Consider the following 24,638-nt stretch of genomic DNA (forward strand, 5'->3'; position numbering starts at 1 on the left):
TGCCAAACAAGCTTAAAAAACCTTAAAAATGGAACTTAGCACATAATTTCAAGCATATGAATATTGTATTCCATGCTAACCATTTCAACATATTAATAAATACCAAATAGTGTTGTATGCCAAGTTTCATGCCAAATGAACTAAGTTTGAAATACTTTATGAGAAAAAGCGCAAAAAAAACTTATAAAACCTTGAAAACGCTACTTAGCACATAATTTCAAGCATATGTCTATTGTTTTCAACTCTAACCATTGCAACAAAATAATATTTACCAAATAATGTTGTGTGCCAAGTTTTATGCCAAACAAACCTAGTTTAAACTACTTTATGTGAGGAAAGTGCAAAAAAAAGCATAAGAAAACCTTAAAAACGAAATTTAACACGTAATTTAAAGCATATTGCTATTTTATCTTTCCATTTCAATAGAATATTATATGTAAAATAGTTTTGTGTTCCAAATTTCATGCCAAATAAACAAAATTTGAACTACTTTAATTGAGAAAGTGCCAAAAAAGTTTTAAAAAGCTTAAAAACGAAACATAGCACGTAATTTCAAACATATGACTATTCTTTTCAATTCTAACCATTTCAAAAAAATAATATATGCCAAATAGTTTTGTGTGCTATGTTTCATGCCAAACGAACCAAGTTTGAACTACGTTATGCGAGAAAGTGTCAAAAAAACTTGAAAATCCTTATAAACGGAACATAACACATAAACAAGCATATGAGTATCTTTTTTCAATTCTAACCATTTCAACACAATAATATACACAAAATATTATTGTGTGCTAAGTTTCATGCCCAACATACAAAGGTAGAGCAACTTTATGAGAGAAAGTGGCAAAAAACATAAAAAAGCCTTAAAAATGGAACTTAACACGTAATTTAAAATATTTAACTATTGTATTTAACCATTTCAACACAATAATATATACCAAATAGTGTTGTGTGCCAATACCATGCCAAATGAACTAAGTTTGAACTACTTTAGGAGAAAAAGTGCCAAAAAAGCTTAAAAAACGTTAAAAACAGAACTTAACACGTAATTTCAACCATATGACTATTGTTATAAAATCTAAATTTTTCAACACAATAATATATACCAAATAGTGTTGTGTGCCAAGTTTCATGCCAAACAAACCAATTTTGAACTACTTTATGCGTGCAAGTGCCAAAAAAGCTTGAAAATCTTTAAAAAACGGAACTTAGCACAAAATTATGTAGCATATTACTACTATTTTCAAATCCAACCATTTCAACACAATAATATAAACCAAATAGTGTTGTGTGCCAAGTTTCATGCCAAACAAATCAAGTCGAAACTACTTTATGCGGGAAAGTGCCAAAAAATCTTTAAAAACCTTAAAAAACGGATCTTAGCACATAATTTCAAGCATATGCATACTCCTTTCAATTCTAACCATTTCAACACAATAATATATACCAAATAGTGTTGTGTTCCAATTTTAATGCCAAAGCAACCAAGTTTAAATTATTTTAAGCGAGAAAGTGCCAAAAAAGATTAAAAAGGCAAAAAAAAAAACGCAACTTGGCGCGTAATTTCAAAGATATGACTATTTTTTCTACTGAAACCATTTCAATACAATAATATATACCAAATAGTGTTGTGTGCTATGTTTCATGCTAAACGAACTGAGTTTGAACTACTTTATGCGAGAAAGTGCGAAAAAAGCTTGAAAATCCTTCTAAACGGAATATAACACATAATTTCAAGCATATGATGAGTATTTTTTTTTCAATTCTAACCATTTGGAAATTAGCACGTAATTTCAAGCATATGAATATTTTTTTCAATTATAATCATTTAGACACAATAATATATACCAAATAATAGTGTGTGCCAAATTTCATGGCATACAAACCAAATTTGTATACTTTTATGCGAGATAGTGCAAAAAAAGTTTTAAAAAACCTTAAAAGCGGAACTTAGCACGTAATTTCAAGCATTTGACTATTTTTTTTTTCAATTCCAACCATTTCAAAACAATACTATGTATCAAATAGTGTTGTGTGTCACGTTTCATGCCAAACAAACCAAGTTTCAATACTTTAAGCGAGAAAGTGCCAAAAAAAAGCTTGAAAAGCTTTAAAAACGGAACTTAGCACGTAATTTCAAGCATAAGCCAAAATATATTTAAAAACCTTAAAAACGGAGCTTAGCACATACTTGTAAGTATATGAATATTTTTTCAATTCTAACCATTTTAACACAATAATATATACCAAATAGTGTTGTGTGCCAAATTTCATGCGAAACAAACCAAGTTTGAACCACTTTAAGCGAGAAAGTGCCAAAAATGTTTTAAAATCCTTAAAAACGAAACTTAGCACATAATTTTAAGTGTATGATTATACATTTTCAATTCTAACCATTTCTACACAATAATATATACCAAATATTCTTGTGTGTCAAATTTTATGAAAAACAAACCAAGTTTGAAGTACTTTAAACGAAAAAGTGCCAAAAAAGCTAAAAAGTTAAAAAAACACAACTTTGCGTGTAATTTCAAAGATATGACTATTGTTTCAACTATAACCAATTGAACACAATAATATATACCAAATAGTGTTGTATGCCAAGTTTCATTCCAAACAAACCAAATCGTAATTACTTTATGCGAGAAAGTGCCAAAAAATCTTTAAAAACCTTAAAAACGGAGCTTAGGACGTACTTTCAAGTATATGAATATTTTTTTAAATTCTAACCATTTTAGCACAATAATATATATCAAATAGTGTTGTCTGCCAAGTTTCATGCCAAACAAACCAAGTTTGAACCACTTTAAGCGAGAAAACGCAAAAAACGTTTTAAAATCCTTAACAACGAAACTTAACACATAATTTGAAACATACGATTATTTATTTTCAATTCTAACCATTTATACACAATAACATATACCAAATACTATTGTATGTCAAGTTTTATGAAAAACAAACCAAGTTGGAACTACTTTAAACGAAAAAGTGACAAAAAAGCTTAAAAAGATAAAAAAGCACAACTTTGCGTGTAATTTCAAAGATATGATTATTGTTTCAACTGTAACTATTTGAACACAATAATATATACTAAATAGTGTTGTGTGCCGACTTTCATTCCAAACAAACCAATTTTGAACTATTTTATGCGAGAGAGTGGCAAAAAATCTTGAAAATCATTAAAAACGGAACTAATCGTGTAATTTCAAAGATATGACTATTTTTCCAATTCTAAATATTTCAACACTATAATATACACCAAATACTGTTGTGTTTCATGTTTCATACAAAACAAACCAAGTTTCAAATATTTTAAGCGAAAAAGTGTCAAAAAAGCTTAAAAAGGCAAAAAAAATACAACTTTGCGCGTGATTTCAAAGATATGACTATTCTTTCAACTCTAACCATTTCAACACAATAATGTATACAAAATAGTATTGTGTTCCATGTTTAATGCCAAACAAACCATGCTGGAACTATTTTAAACGAGAAAGTGCCAAAAACGATTTAAAATCCTTAGAAATGGAACTTAGCACGTAATTTCAAGCATATGACTTTTTTTTCAATTATAACAATTTCAACACAATAATGTATACCAAATAGTGTTGTGTGTCAACATTTATGCCAAACAAACCAAATTTGAACTACTTTAAGCGAGAAAGTGGCCAAAAAATGTAACTTTGCGTGTAATTTTCAAAAATATGACTCTTTTTTCAACTCTAAACATTTCAATACAATAATATATACAAAATAGTGTTGTGTACAAAGTTACAATGCAAATAAACCAAGTGTAAACTATTTTATGAGAAAAAGTGTCAAAAATGCTTAAAAAACCTTAAAAATGCAACTTTACACGTAATTTCAATCATATCACTAATGTTTTCAATCCTAACCATTTCAACATAACTATATATTCCAAATAGTTTTGTGTGCCTATTTTCATGCCAAACAAACCAAGTCTGAACTACTTTTTGCGACAATGTGCAAAAAAGCATAAAAAATCTTAAAAAAGAAACTTTGCACGTAATATCAAGCATATGACAATTGTTTTCAGTTCTAACCATTTTCACGTAACAATATATATACCAAATAGTGTTGGGTGCCAAGTTTTATGCCAAACAAACCAAGCTTCAACTACTTAATACGAAAAAGTGCAAAAAAGTTTTAAAAATCTTAAGAACGGAACTTAGAACGTAATTTCAAGGATATGACTATTGCTTTTAACCCCAACCATTTCAACACAATAATATATACCAAATAGTGTTGTGTGCCAAGTTTCATTATAACAAACCAAGTTTGAACTACTTTTATACGAGAAAGTGCAAAAAAAGCATAAAAAACACCTTAAAAACGGAACTTAGCACGTAATTTAAAGCATATGACTATTTCTTTTCAATTTTAAACATTTCAACACAAAAATATATACCAAATAGTTTTGTGCACAAGTTTCATGCCAAATAAATTAAGTAGGAGCTACTTTATGCGAGAAAGATCTAAAAAAGCGTAATAATCCTTAAAAATGGAATTTAGCACATAATGTCAAGCATATGACTATTGTTTTATATTCTAACCATTTTAACACTATAATATATACAATATAGTGTTGTTGCCAAGTTTCATGTGAAACGAACCATGTTTGAACTATTTTTTATCAGAGAAAATGCGAAAAAACCTTAAAAAACGTTAAAAGTGGAACTTAACACGTAATTTCAATAATATGTCTATGGTTTTAAACTCTAAACATTTAAGCACAATAATATATACAAAATATTGTTGTGTGTCAAGTTTCATGCCAAACATACCAAGTCGGAATCACTTTATGCGAGAAAGTGCCAAAAAATATTTAAAAACCTTAAAAATGGAGCTTAGCACGTACTTTTAAATATATGAATATTTTCTCAATTCTAACCATTTTAATACAATAATATATACCAAATAGTGTTGAGTGCCAAATTTCATGCGAAACAAACCAAATTTGAACCACTTTAAGCGAGAAAGTGCCAAAAATGTTTTAAAATCCTTAAAAACAAAACTTAGCACATAATTTTAAGCATACGATTATATATTTTCAATTCTAACCATTTCTACACAATAATATATACCAAATAGTCTTTTGTGTCAAATTTTATTAAAAACAAACCAAGTTTGAACTACGTTAAATGAAAAGGTGCCAAAAACGTATTAAAATCCATAAAAACGAAACATAGCACATAATTTCAAGCATATGATTATTTATTTTCAATTCTAACAATTTTTACACAATAATATATACAAAATAGTATGGTGTGTCAAGTTTTATGAAAAAGAAACCAAGTTTGAACTACTTTAAACGAAAAAGTGCCAAAAAAGCTTAAAAAGTTAATAAATACACAACTTTGCGTGTAATTTCAAAGATATGATTATTGTTTCAACTCTAACTATTTGAACACAATAATATATACCAAATAGTGTTGTGTGCAAACTTTCATGCCAAACAAACTAATTTTGAACTATTTTATACGAGAAAGTGGCAAAAAATCTTGAAAATTATTAAAAACGGAACTTATCGTTTAATATCAAAGATACGACTATTTTTTCAATTCTAACTATTTCAACACTATAATATATACACCAAATAGTGTTTTGTTTGATGTTTCCTACAAAACAAACCAAGTTTGAAATATTTTAAGCAAAAAATTGTCAAAAAAGCTTTAAAAAGCAAAAGAAGATACATCTTTGCGCGTGATTTCAAAGATATGACTATTCTTTCAACTCTAACCTTTTCAACACAATAATGTATACAAAATAGTATTGTGTTGCATGTTTAATGCCAAACAAACCATGCTAGAACTATTTTAAGCGAGAAAGTGCCAAAAACGTTTGAAAAACCTTAGAAACGGAACTTAGCATTTAATTTCAAGCATATGACTATTGTTATCAATTATAACAATTTCAACACAATAATATATACCAAATAGTGTTGTGTGTCAACATTTATGCCAAACAAACAAAATTTGAACTACTTTAAGCGAGAAAGTGCAAAAAAACTTTAAAAAGGCCAAAAAATGCAACTTTGCGTGTAATTTTCAAAAATATGACTCTTTTTTCAACTCTAACCATTTCAATACAATAATATATACCAAATAGTGTTGTGGACAAAGTTACAATGAAAATAAACCAAGTTTAAACTATTTTTTGAGAAAAAGTGTCAAAAATGCTTAAAAAACCTTAAAAACGCAACTTTACACGTAATTTCAAGCATATGACTAATGTTTTCAATCCTAACCATTTCAACACAACTAAATATTCCAAATAGTTTTGTGTGCCTAGTTTCATGCCAAACAAACCAAGTTTGAACTACTTTTTGCGACAAAGTGCCAAAAAAGCATAAAAAACCTTAAAAACGGAACTTCGCATGTAATATAAAGCATATGACTGTTGTTTTCAATTTTAACCATTTCCACGCAATAATATATATACCAAATAGTGTTGTGTGCCAAGTCTCATGCCAGAAAAACCAAGTTTCAACTACTTTATGAGAAAAAGTGCAAAATAGTTTTAAAAACCTTAAAAATGGAAATTAGAACGTAATTTCAAGCATATGACTATTGCTTTTAACCATAACCATTTCAACACAATAATATATATACCAAATAGTGTTGTGTGCCAAGTTTTATTATAACAAACCAAGTTTGAACTACTTTTATATGAGAAAGTGCAAAAAAAGCATAAAAAAACCTTAAAAACGGAGCTTAGCACGTAATTTAAAGCATATGACTATTTTTTTTTTAAATTTTAACCATTTCAACTCAAAAATATATACCAAATAGTTTTGTGTGCAAGTTTCATGCCAAATAAATTAAGTAGAAGCTACTTTAAGCGAGAAAGATCCAAAAAAGCGTAATAATGCTTAAAAATTGAACTTAGCACATAATTTCAAGCATATGACTATTGTTTTCTATTCTAACCATTTCAACACAATAATATATACAAAATAGTGTTGTTGCTAAGTTTCATGCGAAACGAACCAAGTTTGATCAATTTTATCAGAGAAAATGCGAAAAAAGCTTAAAAAACGTTAAAAGCGGAACTTAACACATAGTTTTAATAATATGTCTATGGTTTTAAATTATAAACATTTAAGCACAATAATATATACCAAATATTGTTGTGTGCCAAGTTTCATGCCTAACAAACCAAGTCGGAATTACTCTATGTGAGAAAGTGCCAAAAAATATTTAAAACCCTTAAAGACGGAGCTTAGCACGTACTTTTAAGTTTATAAATGTTTTCTCAATTCTAACCAGTTTAACACAATAATATAAAACCAAATAGTGTTGTGTGCAAAATTTCATGCGAAACAAACCAAGTTTGAACCACTTTAAGCGAGAAAGTGCCAAAAATGTTTTAAAATCCTTAAAAACGAAACTTAGCCCATAATTTTAAGCATATGATTATACACTTTCAATTCTAAGCATTTCTACACAATAATATATACCAAATAGTCTTGTTTGTCAAATTTTATGAAAAAACAAAACAGGTGTTGAAGTACTTTAAACGAAAATGTGCCAAAAAAGCTTAAAAAGTTATAAAAACACAACTTTGCGTGTAATTTCAAAGTTATGACTATTGTTTCAACTCTAACCATTTCAACACAATAATATATAGCAAATAGTGTTGTGTGCCAAGTTTCATTCGAAACAAACCAAATCGTAATTACTTTATGCGAGAAAGTGCCCAAAAATCATTAAAAACCTTAAAAACGGAGCATAGCATGTACTTTAAAGTATATGAATATTTTTCTCATTTCTAAATATTTTAACACAATAATATATACCAATTAGTGTTGTCTGCCAAGTTTCATGCGAAAAAACCAAGGTTGAACCACACTAAGCGAGAAAGTGCCAAAAACATTTTAAAATCCTTAAAAACGAAACTTAGCTCGTAATTTCAAGCATACGATTATTTATTTCAATTCTAACCATTTCTACACAATAATATATACCAAATAGTATTGTGTGTAGAGTTTTATGAAAAAAAACCAAGTTTGAACTACTTTAAATGAAAAAAGTGCCAAAAAAGCTTAAAAAGTTCTAAAAAACACAACGTCGCGTGTAATTTCAAAGATATGATTATTTTTTCAACTATAACTATTTGAACACAGTAATATATACCAAATAGTGTTGTGTGCCAACTTTCATGCCAAACAAACCAATTTTGAACTATTTTATACGAGAAGGTGGCAAAAAATGTTGAAAATTATTAAAAACGGAACTTATCGTACGATATCAAAGATATGACTATTTTTTAAATTCTAACTATTTCAACACTATAATATACACCAAATAGTGTTGTGTTTCATGTTTCATACAAAATAAACCAAGATTGAAATATTTTAAGCAAAAAACTGTCAAAAAAGTTTTAAAAAGCCAAAAAAAAAAAAAACAACTTTGCGCGTGATTTCAAAGATATGACTATTCTTTTAACTCTAACCATTTCAACACTATAATGTATACAAAATAGTATTGTGTTCCATGTTTAATGCCAAACAGACCATGCTGGAACTATTTTAAGCGAGAAAGTGCCAAAAACGTTTTAAAAACCTTAGAAAGGGAACTTAGCACGTAATTTCAAGCATATGACTATTTTTTTCAATTATAACAATTTCAAGACAATAATATATACCAAATAGTGTTGTGTGTCAACATTTATGCAAAACAAACCAAATTTGAACTACTTAAAGCCAGAAAGTGCAAAAAAACATTAAAAAAGCCAAAAAATGCAACTTTGAGTGCAATTATCGAAAACATGACTCTTTTTTCAACTCTAACCATTTCAATACAATAATATATACCAAACAGTGTTGTGTACAAAGTTACAATGCAAATAAACCAAGTTTAAACTATTTTATGAGTAAAAATGTCAAAAATGCTTAAAAAACCTTAAAAACACAACTTTACACGTAATTTCAAGCATATGACTAATGTTTTCAATCCTAACCATTTCAACACAACTATATATTCCAAATAGTTTCGTGGGCCTAGTTTCATGCCAAACAAACCAAGTTTGAACTACTTTTTGCGACAAAGTGCCAAAAAAGCATAAAAAACCTTAAAAACGGAACTTCGCAATTAATATCAAGCATATGACAATTGTTTCGCATTCTAACCATTTCCACGCAATACTATATATACCAAATAGTGTTGTATGCCAAATTCATGCCAAAAAAACTAAGTTTCAACGACTTTATGCGAAAAAGTGCAAAATAGTTTTAAAAACCTTAAAAATGGAACTTAGAACGTAATTTCAAGCATATGACTATTGCTTTCAACCCTAACCATTTCACCACAATAATATATACGAAATAGTGTTGTGTGCCAAGTTTCATTATAACAAACCAAGTTTGAACTACTTTTATACGAGAAAGTGCAAAAAAAGCATGAATAAAACCTTAAAAACGGAACTTAGCACGTAATTTAAAGCATATGACTATTTAAAAACCTTGAAAAGGAACTTAGGACATACTTTTAAGTTTATGAATATTTTCTCAATTATAACCATTATAACACAATAATATATACCAAATAGTGTTGTGTGCGAAATTCATGCGAAACAAGTTGGAACAACTTTAAGCGAGAAAGTGCCAAAAATGTTTTAAAATCCTTAAAAACGAAACTTAGCACATAATTTTAACTATATTATTATATAATTTCAATTCTAACCATTTCTACAGAATAATATATAGGAAATAGTCTTGTGTGTCAAATTTAATGAAAAACAAACCAAGTTCGAAGTACTTTAAACCAAAAAGTGCCAAAAAAGCTTAAAAAGTTAAAAAAACATAACTTTGCGTGTAATTTCAAAGATATGACTTTTGTTTCAACTCTAACCATTTGAACAAAATAATATATACATAATAGTGTTGTGTGTCAAGTTTCATTCGAAACAAACCAAATCGTAATTACTTTATGCGAGAAAGTGCCAAAAAATCTTTTAAAACCATAAAAACGGAGCTTAGCACGTACTTTCAAGTATATGAATAATTTTCTCAATTCTAACCATATGAACACAATAATATATACCAATTAGTGTTGTCTTCCAAGTTTCATGCGAAAAAAATTCAAGTTTGAACCACTTTAAGCGAGAAAATGCCAAAAACGTTTTAAAATCCTTAAAAACAAAACTTAGCACATAATTTCAAGCATATGATTATTTCTTTTTTAATTCTAATCATTTCTACACAATAACATATACCAAATAGTATTGTATGTCAAGTTTTATGAAAAGCAAACCAAGTTTGAACTACTTTAAACGAAAAAGTGCCAAAAAAACTTAAAAAGTTAAAAAAAACAACTTTGCGTGTAATTTCAAATATATGATTATTTTTTCAACTCTAACTATTTGAACACAATAATATATACCACATAGTGTTGTGTGCCAACTTTCATGCCAAAAAAAACCAATTTTGAACTATTTTATGTGATATTTTATGCGACAAAGTGAAAAAAAATCTTGAAAATCATTAAAAACGGAACTTATCGTGTAATTTCAAAGATATGACTATTTTTTCAATTCTAACTATTTCAACACTATAATATACACCAAATACTATTGTGTTTCATGTTTCATACAAAACAAACCAAGTTTGAAATATTTTTAGCGAAAAAGTTTCAAAAAAGCTTAAAAAGGCAAAAAAAATACAACTTTGCACGTGATTTCAAAGATATGACTATTATTTCAACTCTAACCATTTCAACACAATAATGTATACCAAATAGTATTGTGTTCCATGTTTAACGCTAAACAAACAATGCTGGAACTATTTTAAGCGAGAAAGTGCCAAAAACGTTTGAAAAACCTTAGAAACGGAACTTAGCATGTAATTTCAAGCATATGACTATTGTTTTCAATTATAACAATTTCAACACAATAAAGTATACCAAATAGTGTTGTGTGTCAACATTTATGGCAAACAAACCAAATTTGAACTACTTTAAGCGATAAAGTGCAAAAAAACTTTTAAAAGGCCAAAAAATGCTACTTTGCGTGTAATTTTCAAAAATATGACACTTTTTTCAACTCTAACCATTTCAATGCAATAATATATACCAAATAGTGTTGTGTACAAAGTTACAATGAAAATAAACCAAGGTTAAACTATTTTATGAGAAAAAGTGTCAAAAATGCATAAAAAACCTTAAAAATGCAATTTTACACGTAATTTCAAGCATATGACTAATGTTTTCAATCCTAACCACTTCAACACAACTATATATTCCAAATAGTTTTGTGTGCCTAGTTTCATGCCAAACAAACCAAGTTTGAACTACTTTTTGCGACAATGTGCCAAAAAAGCAGAAGAAATCTTAAAAAAAGAACTTCGCACGTAATATCAAGCATATGACAATTCTTTTCAATTCTAACCATTTCCACGCAATAATATATATACCAAATAGTGTTTTGTGCGAAGTTTCATGCCAAAAAAACCAAGTTTCAACTACTTTTTGCGAAAAAAGTGCAAAAAAGTTTTGAAAACCTTAAAAATGGAACTTAGAACGTAATTTCAAGCATATGACTATTGCTTTTAACCCTAACCATTTCAACACAATAATATATACCAAATAGTGTTGTGTGCCAAGTTTCATTATAACAAACCAATCAAGTTTGAACTACTTTTATACGAGAAAGTGCAAAAAAAGCATTTAAAAAAAACCTTAAAAACGGAACTTAGCACGTAATTTAAAGTATATGACTCTTTTTTTTCAAATTTAACCATTTCAACACAAAAATATATACCAAATTGTTTTGTGCGCAAGTTTAATGCCAAATAATTTAAGTTGGAGCTACTTTATACGAGAAAGATCCAAAAAAGCGTAATAATCCTTAAAAATGGAACTTAGCACATAATTTCAAGCTTATGACTATTGTTTTCTATTCTAACCATTTCAACACTATAATATATACAATATAGTTTTGTTGCCAAGTTTCATGCGAAACGAACCAAGTTTGATCTATTTTATCAGAGAAAATGCGAAAAAAGCTTAAAAAACGATAAAAGCGGAACTTAACACGTAATTTCAATATTATGTCTATTGTTTTAAACTCTAAACATTTAAGCACAATGATATATACCAAATATTGTTGTGTGCCAAGTTTCATGCCAAACAAACCAAATCGAAATTACTTTATGCGAGAAAGTGCCAAAAAATATTTAAAAACCTTAAAAACGGAGCTTAGCACGTTGTTTTAATTTTATGAATATTTTCATAATTCTAACCATTTTAACACAATAATATATACCAAATAGTGTTGTGTACCAAATTTCATGCGTAACAAACCAAGTTTGAACCACTTTAAGCGAGAAAGTGCCAAAAATGTTTTAAAATCCTTAAAAACGAAACTTAGATCAAAATGTTAAGCATATGATTATATATTTTCAATTATAACCATTTCTACACAATAATATATATACCCAATAGTCTTGTGTGTCAAATTTTATGAAAAACAAACCAAGTTTGAAGTACTTTAAACGAAAAAGTGCCAAAAAAGCTTTAAAAGTAAAAAAAACAACTTTGTGTGTAATTTCAAAGAAATGACTATTTTTTCAACTTTAACTATTTGAACACAATAATATATACCAAATAGTGTTGTTTGCCAAGTTTCATTCCAAACAAACCAAATCGTAATTACTCTACACGAGAAAGTGCCAAAAAATCTTTAAAAATCTTAAGAACGGAGCTTAGCACGTACTTTCAACTATATGTACAATTTTTCTAAATTCTAACCATTTTAACACAATAATATATACCAATTAGTGTTGTCTGCAGAGTTTCATGCGAAACAAACCAAGTTTGAACCATTTTAAGCGAGAAAGTGCCAAAAACGTTTTAAAATCCTAAAAAACAAAACTTAGCCCATTATTCAAGCATATGATTATTTATTTTCAATTCTAACCATTTCTACACAATAACATATACCAAATAGTATTGTGTGTCAAGTTTTATGAAAAACAAACCAAGTTTGAACTACTTTAAACGAAAAAGTGCCAAAAAAGCTTAAAAAGTTAAAAAAACACAACTTTGCGTGTAATTTTAAAGATATGATTATTGTTTCAACTCTAACTATTTGAACACTATAATATATTCTAAATAGTGTTGTGTGCCGACTTTCATGCCAAACGAACTAATTTTGAACTATTTTATGCGAGAAAGTGGAAAAAAAATCTTGAAAATCATTAAAAACGAAACTTATCGTGTAATTTCAAAGATATGACTATTTTTTCAATTCTAACTAATTCAACACTATAATATACACCAAATACTGTTGCGTTTCATGTTTCATAAAAAACTAACCAAGTTTGAAATTTTTTAAGCGAAAAAGTGGCAAAAAAGCTTTAAAAGGCAAAAAAAAAATAGAACTTTGCGCGTGATTTCAAAGATATGACTATTCTTTCAACTCTAACCATTTCAACACAATAATGTATACCAAATAGTATTGTGTTCCATGTTTAATGCCAAACAAACCATGCTGGAACTTTTTTAAGCGAGAAAGTGCCAAAAACGTTTTAAAAACCTTAGAAACGGAACATAGCACGTAATTTCAAGCATATGACTATTGGTTTCAATTATAACAATTTCAACACAATAATGTATACCAAATAGTGTTGTGTGTCAACATTTATGCCAAACAAACCAAATTAGAACAACTTTAAGCGAGAAAGTGCAAAAAAACTTTAAAAAGGCCAAAAAATGCAACTTTGCGTGTAATTTTCAAAAATATGACTCTTTTTTCAACTCTAACCATTTCAATACAATAATATATAACAAATAGTGTTGTGTACAAAGTTACAATGAAAATAAACCAAGTTTAAACTATTTTTTGAGAAAAAGTGTCAAAAATGTTTAAAAAACCTTAAAAACGCAACTTTACACAAAATTTTAAGCATATGACTAATTTTTTCAATCCTAACCATTTCAACACAACTAAATATTCCAAAATAGTTTTGTGTGCCTAGTTTCATGCCAAACAAACCAAGTTTTAACTACTTTTTGCGACAATGTGGCAAAAAAGCATAAAAAATCTTAAAAAAGGAACTTCGCACATAATATCAAGCATATGAGAATTGTTTTCAATTCTAACCATTTCCATGCAATAATATATATGTACCAAATAGTGTTGTGTGTCAAGTTTCATGCCAAACAAACCAAGTTTCAAATACTTTATGAGAAAAAGTGCAAACAAGTTTTAAAAACCTTAAAAACGGAACTTAGAAAGTAATTTCAAGCATATGACTATTGCTTTTAACCCTGACCATTTCAACACAATAATATATACCAAATAATATTGTGTGCCAAGTTTCATTATAACAAACCAAGTTTGAACTACTTTTATACGAGAAAGTGAAAAAAAGCATATAAAAAAAACTTTAAAAACGGAACTTAGCACGTAATTTAAAGCATATGAATTTTTTTTTTCAATTTTAACCATTTCAACACAAAAATATATACCAAATAATTTTTTGCGCAAGTTTCATACCAAATAAATTATGTTGGAGCTACTGTATGCGAGAAAGATCCAGAAAAGCGTAATAATCTTTAAAAATGGAACTTAGCACATAAATTCAAGCATATGACTATTGTTTTCTATTCTAACCATTTCAACACTATAATATACAATATAGTTTTGTTGCCAAGTTTCATGCGAAACGAACCAAGTTTTAACTATTTTATCAGAGAAATTGCGAAGAAAGCTTAAAAAACGTTAAAAGCGGAACTTAACACGTAATTTCAATAATATGTCTATTGTTTTAAACTCTAAATATTTAAGCACAATGATACATACCAAATATTTTTTTGTGCCAAGTTTCATGCCAAACAAACCAAATCGAAATTACTTTATGCGAGAAAGTGCCAAAAAATATTTAAAAACCTTAAAAACGGAGCCTAGCACGTAATTTTAAGTTTATGAATATTTTCTCAATTCTAATAATTTTAACACAATAATATATACCAAATAGTGTTGTGTACCAAATTTTATGCGAAACAAAACAAGTTTGAACCACTTTAAGCGAGAAAGTGCCAAAAATGTTTTAAAATCCTTAAAAACGAATCTTAGCACATAATTTTAAGCATATGCTTATATATTTTCAATTCTAACCATTTCTACACAATAATATACACCAAATATTCTTGTGTGTCAAATTTTATGAAAAACAAACCAAGTTTGAAGTACTTTAAACGAAAAAGTGCCAAAAAAGCTTAAAAAGTTAAAAAAAACACAACTTTGCGTGTAGTTTCAAAGATATGACTATTTTTTCATTTCTAACTATTTGAACACAATAATATATACCAAATAGTGTCGTGTGCCAAGTTTCATTCCAAACAAACCAAATCGTAATTACTTTATGCGAGAAAGTGCCAAAAAATCTTTTAAAACCTTAAAACGGAGCTTAGCACGTAGTTTGAAGTATATGAATAATTTTCTCAATTATAACCATTTTAACACAATAATATATACCAATTAGTGTTGTCTGCCAAGTTTCATGCAAAACAAACCAAGTTTGAACCACTTTAAGCGAGAAAAGTGCCAAAAACGTTTTAAAATCCTTAAAAACGAAACTTAGCACATAATTTCAAGCATATGATTATTTATTTTCAATTTTAACCATTTCTACACAATAACATATACATAATAGTACGATATTTCAAGTTTTATGAAAAACAAACCAATTTTGAAATACTTTAAACAGAAAAAGTGCAAAAAAGCTTAAAAAGTTAAAAAAACACAACTTTGCGTGTAATTTCAAAGATATGATTATTGTTTCAACTCTAACTATTTGAACACAATAATATATACCAAATAGTGTTGTGTGCCATCTTTCATGCCAAACAAACCAATTTTGAACTATTTTATGCGAGAAAGTGGCAAAAAATCTTGAAAATCATTATAAACGGAACTTATCGTGTAATTTCAAAGATATGACTATTTTTTCAATTCTAACTATTTCAACTCTATAACATACACCAAATACTGTTGTATTTCATGTTTCATACAACACAAACCAAGTATGAAATTTTTTAAGCGAAAAAGTGTCAAAAAAGCTTAAAATGGCAAAAAAATACAAGATATGACTATTCTTTCAACTCTAGCCAATTCAACACAATAATGTATAAGAAATAGTATTGTGTTCCATGTTTAATGCCAAACAAACCATGTTGGAACTATTTTAAGCGAGAAAGTGCCAAAAACGTTTTAAAAACCTTAAAACCGGAACTTAACACGTAATTTCAAGCATATGACTATAGGTTTCAATTATAACAATTTCAACACAATAATGTATACCAAATAGTGTTGTGTGTCAACATTCATGCCAAACAAACCAAATTTGAACTACTTTACGCGAGAAAGTGCAAAAAAATTTAAAAAAGGCCAAAAAATGCAACTTTGCGTGTAATTTTCAAAAATATGACTCTTTTTTCAACTCTAACCATTTCAATACAATAATATATATACCAAATAGTGTTGTGTATAATGTTACAATGAAAATAAACCAACTTTAAACTATTTTTTGAGAAAAAGTGTCAAAAATGCATAAAAAACCTTAAAAACGCAACTTTACAATTTCAAGCATATGACTATTGTTTTCAATCCTAACCATTTCAACACAACTAAATATTCCGAATAGTTTTGTGTGCCTAGTTTCATGCTAAATAAACCAAGTTTGAACTACTTTTTGCGACAATGTGCGAAAAAAGCATAAAAATTCTTAAAAAAGGAACTTCGCACGTAATATCAAGCATATGACAATTGTTTTCATTTCTAACCATTTCCACACAATAATACATATACCGAATAGTGTTATGTGCCAAGTTGCATGCCAAACAAACCAAGTTTCAAAGACTTTATGCGAAAAAGTGCAAAAAACTTTTAAAAACCTTAAAAACGGAACTTAGAACGTAATTTCAAACATATGACTATTGCTTTTAACCCTAACCATTTCAACACAATAATATATACCAAATAGTATTGTGTGCCAAGTTACATTACAACAAACCAAGTTTGAACTACTTTTATACGAGAAAGTGCAAAAATAGCATAAAAAAAAACCTTAAAAACGGAACATAGCACGTAATTTAAAGCATATGACTATTTTTTTTGAATTTTAACCATTTCAACACAAAAATATATACCAAATAATTTTGTGCGAAAGTTTCATGCCAAATAAATTAAGTAGGATCTACTTTGTGCGAGAAAGATACAAAAAAGCGTAATAATCCTTTAAAATGGAACTTAGCACATAATTTCAAGCATATAACTACTGTTTTCTATTCTAACCATTTCAACACTATAATATATACAATATAGTTTTGTTGCCAAGTTTCATGCGAAACGAACCAAGTTTGAACTATTTTATTAGAGAAAATGCCAAAAAGCTTAAAAACGTTAAAAGCGGAACTTAACACGTAATTTCAATAATATGTCCATGTCCATTGTTTTAAACTCTAAACGTTTAAGCACAATGATAAATACCAAATATTGTTGTGTGCCAAGTTTCATGCCAAACAAACCAAAAAATGTTTTAAAAAACCTTAAAAACGGAGCTTAGCACGTACTTTTTAGTTTATGAATATTTTCTCAATTCTAACCATTATAACACAATAATATATACCAAATAGTGTTGTGTACCAAAATTCATGTGAAACAAACCAAGTTTGAACCACTTTAAGCGAGAAAGTGCCAAAAATGTTTTAAAATCCTTAAAAACGAAACTTAGCGCTTAATTTTATACATATGATTATATATTTTCAATTCTAACCATTTCTACACAATAATATATACCAAATAGTCTTGTGTGTCAAAATTTATGAACAATAAACCAAGTTTGAACTACTTTAAACGAAAAAGTGCCAAAAAAGCTTAAAAAGTTAAAAAAACACAACTTTGTGTGTAATTTCAAAGATATGACTATTTTTTCAACTCTAACCATTTGAACACAATAATATATACCAAATAGTGTTGTCTGCCAAGTTCCATGCCAAACAAACCAAGTTTGAACCACTTTGAGCGAGAAAGTACCAAAAACGTTTTAAAATCCTTAAAAACAAAACTTAGCACATAATTTCAAGCATATGATTCTTTATTTTTAATTCTAACCATTTCTAAACAATAATATATACCAAATAATATTGTATGTCAAGTTTTATGAAAAACAAACCTAGTTTGAACTACTTTAAACGAAAAAGTGCCAAAAAAAGCTTTAAAAGTTAAAAAAAACACAAATTTGCATGTAATTTCAAAGATATGATTATTGTTTCAACTCTAACTATTTGAACACAATAATATATACCAAATAATGTTGTGTTTCATGTTTCATACAAAACAAACCAAGTTTGAAATTCTTTAAGCGAAAAAGTGTCAAAAAACCTTAAAAAGGCAAAAAAAAAAATACAACTTTGTGCGTGATTTCAAAGATATGACTAGTCTTTCAACTCTAACCAATTCAACACAATAATGTATACCAAATAGTTTTTTTTTCCATGTTTAATGCCAAACAAACCATGCTGGAATAATTTTAAGTGAGAAAGTACGAAAAACATTTTAAAAACCTTAGAAACGGAACTTAGCACGTAATTTCAAGTATATGACTATTGTAATGAATTTTAACCATTTCAAATCAAAAATATATACCAAATAGTTTTGTGCGCAAGTTTCATGCCTAATAAATTAAGTAGGAGCTACTTTATGCGAGAAAGATCCAAAAAAGCGTAATAATCCTTAAAAATGGAACTTAGCACATAATTTTAAGCATATGACAATTTTTTTCTATTCTAACCATTTAAACACTATAATATATATAAAATAGTGTTGTTTCCAAGTTTCATGCGAAACAAACCAAGTTTGAACTATTTTATCTGAAAAAATACCAAAAAAGCTTAAAAAACGTTAAAAGCGGAACTTAACATGTAATTTCAACAATATGTCTATGGTTTTAAACTCTAAACATTTAAGCACAATAATATATACCAAATATTGTTGTGTGCCAAGTTTCATGCCAAACAAACTAAATCGGAATTACTTTATGCGATAAAGTGCCAAAAAATATTTAAAAACTTTAAAAACGCAGCTTAGCACGTACTTTTAAGTATATGAATATTTTCTCTATTCTAACCATTTTAACACAATAATATATACCAAATAGTGTTGTGTGCCGAATTTCATGGGAAATAAACCAAGTTTGAACCACTTTAAGCGAGAAAGTGCCAAAAATGTTTTAAAATCCATAAAAACGAAACTTAGCAGATAATTTTAAGCATATGATTATATATTTTCAATGCTAACCATTTCTACACAATAAAACATACCAAATAGTCTTGTGTGTAAAATATTATGGAAAAAAACCATGTTTGAACAACTTTAAACGAAAAAGTGCCAAAAAAGCTTAAAAAGTTAAAAAAAAACACAACTTTGCGTCTAATTTCAAAGATATGACTATTGTTTCAAATCTAACCATTTGGACAGCATAATATATACCAATTAGTGTTGTGTAACATGTTTCATGCCAAACAAACCATTTTGAACTTTTTTATGCGAGAAAGTGCGTAAAAATCTTGAAAATCATTAAAAACGGAACTTATCGTGTAATTTCAAAGATGTGACTATTTTTTCAATTCTAACCATTTCAACACTATAATATTCACCAAATAGTGTTGTGTTTCATGTTTCATGCCAAACAATCCAGTTTTGAAATATTTTAAGCGAAAAAGTGTCAAAAAAGCTTAAAAAGGAAAAAAAAAAATGCAACTTTGCGCGTGATTTCAAAGATATGACTATTCTTTTAACTCTAACCATTTCAACATACTAATATATACCAAATAATGTTATGTTCCATGTTTGATGCCAAACAAACCATGTTGGAACTATTTTAAGCGAGAAATTGCCAAAGACGTTTTAAAAACCTTAAAAACGAAATTTAGCACGTAATTTCAAGCATATGACTACTGTTTTCAATTATAACAATTTTAACACACTAATATATACCAAATAGTGTTGTGCGTCAAAATTTATGCCAAACAAACCAAATTTGAACTACCTCAAGTGAGAAATGCTAAAAAACTTTAAAAAGTCCAAAAAATGCAATTTTGCGCGTAATTTCAAAAATATGATTTTTTTTCAACTCCAACCATTTCAATACAATAATATATACCAAATAGTTTTGTGAGCAAAGTTACAATGTAAATAAACCAAGTTTTAACTATTTTATGCGAGAAAGTATCAAAAATGCTTAAAAAACTTTAAAAACGCAACTTTACACGTAATTTCAAACATATGACTAATGTTTTTAATCCTAACCATTTCAACACAATTATATATAACAAATAGCTTTTTGGGCCTAGTTTCATGCCAAACAAACCAAGTTTGAAGTACTTTTTGCGACAAAGTGCCAAAAAAGATTTAAAAACCTTAAAAACGGAACTGCGCTCGTAATATCAAGCATATGACAATTGTTTTCAATTCTAACCATTTACACACAATAATTTATATACAAAATAGTGTTGTGTGTCAAGTTTCATGCCAAACAAACAAAGTTTCAACTTCTTTATGAGAAAAAGTGTCAAAAAAGTTTTAAAAACTTTTAAAATGGAACTTATAACGTAATTTCAAGCATATGACTATTGTTTTCAACCCTAACAATTTTAACACAATAAAATATACCAAATAGTTTTATGTGCTAAGTTTCATGCCAAACAAACCCAGTTTGAACTATTTTAAGCGAGAAGGTGCCAAGAAAGCTTAAAAAGGCAAAAAACGCAACTTTGCGCGTAATTTCAAAGACATGACTATTTTTTCATCTCTAACCATTTCAATACAATAATATATATCAAATAGTGTTGTGTGCTAAGTTTCATGCCAAACAAACCAAGTTCGAACTACTTTAAGCAAAAAAGTGCCAAAAAGCGTAAAAGGCAAAAACACTCAACTTTGCGCGTAATTTCAAAGATATGATTATTTTTTTCAACACTAATATATACCAGGTAGTGTTGTTTACCAAGTTTCATTTCAAATAAACCAAGTATAAACTATTTTATGCGAGAAGTGCCAAAAAATATTGAAAAACCTTAAAAACGGAACTTATCTGGTAATTTCAAGCATATGACTATTGTTTTCGATCCTAACCATTTCATCTCAATAATACATACCAAATAATGTTGTGTGCCAAGTTTCATGCCAAATAAACAAAGTTTGAACGACTTTATGTGAGATACTGCTAAAAAAGCGTAAAAATCTTAAAAACGAAACTTAGCACGTAAGTTCAAGTATATGACTATTGTTTTCGATTCTAACCATTGCAACACAATAATATATACCAAAAAGTATTGTGTGCTAAGTTTCATGCCAAACAAACCAAGTTTGAACTACTTTATGTGAGAAAATGCAAAAAAAGCTTAAAAAACCTTAAAAATATAACTCAATACGTAATTTTAAGCATATGACTATTGTTTTCAATTCTAACAATTTCAACAGAATAATATAGTGTTTTGTGCCAATTTGATGTCAAACAAACTATGTTTGAACTACTTTGTACGAGAAAGTGCTAAAGAAGCTTAAAAAACCTTAAAAACGAAACTAAAGACGTAATTTCAAGCATATGATTATTGTTTCAATTCTAACCATTTCAATACAATAATATATACCAAATTGTGTTTTGTGCCAAGTATCATGTCAAACAAACCAAGTTTGAACTACTTTATACAAGAAAGTGCCAAAAAAAAAGCTTAAAAAACATTAAAAACATAATTTTAAGCACATAATTTTAAGCACATGACTATTGTTTTCAATTTTAACCATTTTAACACAATAACATATACCAAATCGTGTTGTGTGCCATGTTTTATGTCAAACAAACCAAGTTTGAACTATGGAGCCAGAATGAAGGTGTGTTTGGTTGCAGGTGAATTTTTCAAAGCACGCTCAATGTATGCTTTGAAGTCATCTGGCACTTTTATGCATCTAATACTCGTAATCGTTTCAGGACAAAACCATCCAATTTTTATTGTAGGTTCGCAACAATTTATCACCTCAAAAGCCGCACTAAACTCACGAATTAGAAATTTTTTTCAGTCATTCGGTTATTAAAACAATTAAACAATAAAGCCCAAATTGTAGACATAGATAAGAGCTACATTAAAAATGTCTCCTCTAAAAAATTGCAAAATATCACTAGGACCGATAATTACAAAAGCGTTTTCAGCACAGCTGAATTGGTCCTTCTATAGGGGTAGCATGATTGGGTCCTCCTCAGACATGCGACATGCACATGTGTGGAGCCATTTTCAATCCGAAGAGAGTTCCTTTAGCTTCGCATTAGTCAAAATTGGATTGGTTGCCATCGACTTTGAACTAGCCGACGTCTTTGATGAGGAATCGATCTCTCTCTTAGAGCCCTTTGGACTCTTTTGTTATTTGAATTTATACAATTTAATTAGTGTAACCATGCAATTAAAATAATAAAAATAAATAAGATACTACTGATTATTACCTTGGTAGTGAATCGGACACAAGCATATGACCATGTGACGAAACTACCTTGGGCGTCTGATAGTTTCTCAAGGCTCCATTATGGAATTGGAACTGGGAGTGAGAAATTTTCAAACCCCTTTATAATAGTTTCTACGGGCAAACTTATGTGGCTACCTATAACAGATATGAAATGCATTGTTTAGCCCTCTGTGGTTGGCTGTGCCACACCATATGCAACCTCAGTTAAGTCGCCACTATTGGCCACACCTAACTGAGGCAGCAATAGAGAACAAGGAGTCGCCTCCTGAAAATAGTGTCGTTTAGTATAATTAGTATCACAATACAAAAAACACATTGCAATTTAAATTAATAGGTGTTTATATATTAAAAACTATGTACCTTTACCACAGGCTCGGGTTTTGGCTCCGGATTTTGAGCAACGGAGTTCATGGTCTCTGGTGTAGGATTTTGAGGTTCGGGAGTAGTAATGGGCCGGGCTACTGGATTTTGAGCTACAAGGGTAATGGGCTTGGGTGTTTGTTCGACCGAAACCTTAGGATCCCCATGTTGACTTTAATCCTCGATAATGATATTTGCCAAGCCTACATTGGGTGCTCCCATTTTCTGCAAAAGTGATTGCAACTTTGTTGAGTACGTCCTTCGTAATTTCCTTTTGAGGGTCGCTACTTCTTCAGGTGGCATCGTGCTTGATTGAGTAGCGACACACTCTTTGCCGAAGGCCTTCTTTAACCCCACACGAGCCATTTGTTTTCCAACTATCCGCCCTTTATGGTCTTTCCTTAATACCATATGCAATGCATCAACATTGCCTCCACGGGTGAACTCCGCAGTTGCTTCTTTTTCCTTCTAGTCCATCTATTCAAATAAAAATTTACATAACAATTAGTTTATAGTAAATCAAAGCCAAAATACAAAACACATCAAGCATATAAATAATAATTTCAAAACTCACCACAGCATCAGCAACCTTCTTCGTTCCCCGATCAGTAATGGTTAATGTACCACGCAGTACCAATCTTGCACCTGATCTCCAGCAGGAGTATTCACAAATGCAGAGGTAGCCGTCGATGAGGTCTTGGACTCAAATTGGGGGTATAAACCCGTATCCACCCACTCTTTTCGGGCCTCATTGTACGTTTTAGGGCCCTAGCGATGGTAAAACTTCCTTTTGCTTACTGATTTAGAAGCTTTATCACGCTTCTCTTAATTAATCAATAGAAATCAAATGTCATATATTAGTTTAATGATTGAATCAAAGGAAGTAAAACTAAATCAAAAGCTAATATAATGGAATACTTACAACTTCGGTGGGAGTTGTTTTTTTAGCAACAAACGCTTCCCATTTTTTCTTTGATATATGACCCCATATTTCATAGGGCATCTTTGCAGGTGCTTGGTCTCCACCTTCATTTCCCGTTTTGACCTTCTTGGTCTTACGGGCACGTTTTTTAGTGATCCAGCCAGTTATAAGGTTGGATTTGAAATCTCTGAATCTTTTAGCAACAACTGAAAGAAGAACATTAGTTGTCTCTTCATCATTTTCAATGTGAAAAAGATTCTGCAAAAAAGAAAAATTATATTTATTACTGTCAATTAAATTAATTTTAAAATGAAACTAAATGAATAAAAATAGTAAAGTTGTTTACCACAGTATCATCCAATAGAGAGTTCTTCAAACCCTCTGGAACCTCGTTCCATGCGTACAATATGGAAATCTTACGGATACATATGCCGATTTAATTTCCATATTGCCTATGCCATTTATCACACAGTTGACCCAATGCATTGTATTCCAAGTGCATACGTTCTATGACTTTGAGGCTTTTCGTAGGACCTCGTCCTTTGGTTCTATGCCGATATAATTTCAAGCATATGACTATTGCTTTTCAATTCTATCCATTTCTATACACTAATATATACCAAATATTGTTGGGTGTCAAATTTCATGAAAAACAAACAAGTTTTGAACTACTTTAAAGGAAAAAGTGCCAAAAAAGCTTAAAAAGGAAAAAAAAACGCAAATTTACGTGTAATTTCAAATATATCACTATCGTTTCAAATCTAACCATTTGAACACAATAATATACATACCAAATAGTGTTGTGTGCCAAGTTTCATGT

At 29.0% G+C, this 24,638-nt stretch overlaps 1 protein-coding gene across 1 annotated transcript in view; it reads left to right on the forward strand.

The window, feature by feature from the left end:
* LOC130799325 (uncharacterized) overlaps positions 1-22,772 on the forward strand; it is a 31,259-nt gene extending 8,487 nt beyond the window's left edge. Inside the window, exons 7-8 of the mRNA XM_057662428.1 lie at positions 22,254-22,386; positions 22,701-22,772. Of these exons, the coding sequence (XP_057518411.1) occupies positions 22,254-22,386; positions 22,701-22,772 (205 nt within the window). The remainder of the gene's footprint in view (positions 1-22,253; positions 22,387-22,700) is intronic.
* The last annotated feature ends 1,866 nt before the right edge of the window (positions 22,773-24,638 follow it).

The sequence above is a fragment of the Amaranthus tricolor genome, chromosome 14, assembly GCF_026212465.1.
Source record: "Amaranthus tricolor cultivar Red isolate AtriRed21 chromosome 14, ASM2621246v1, whole genome shotgun sequence".
Lineage (NCBI taxonomy): Eukaryota > Viridiplantae > Streptophyta > Magnoliopsida > Caryophyllales > Amaranthaceae > Amaranthus > Amaranthus tricolor.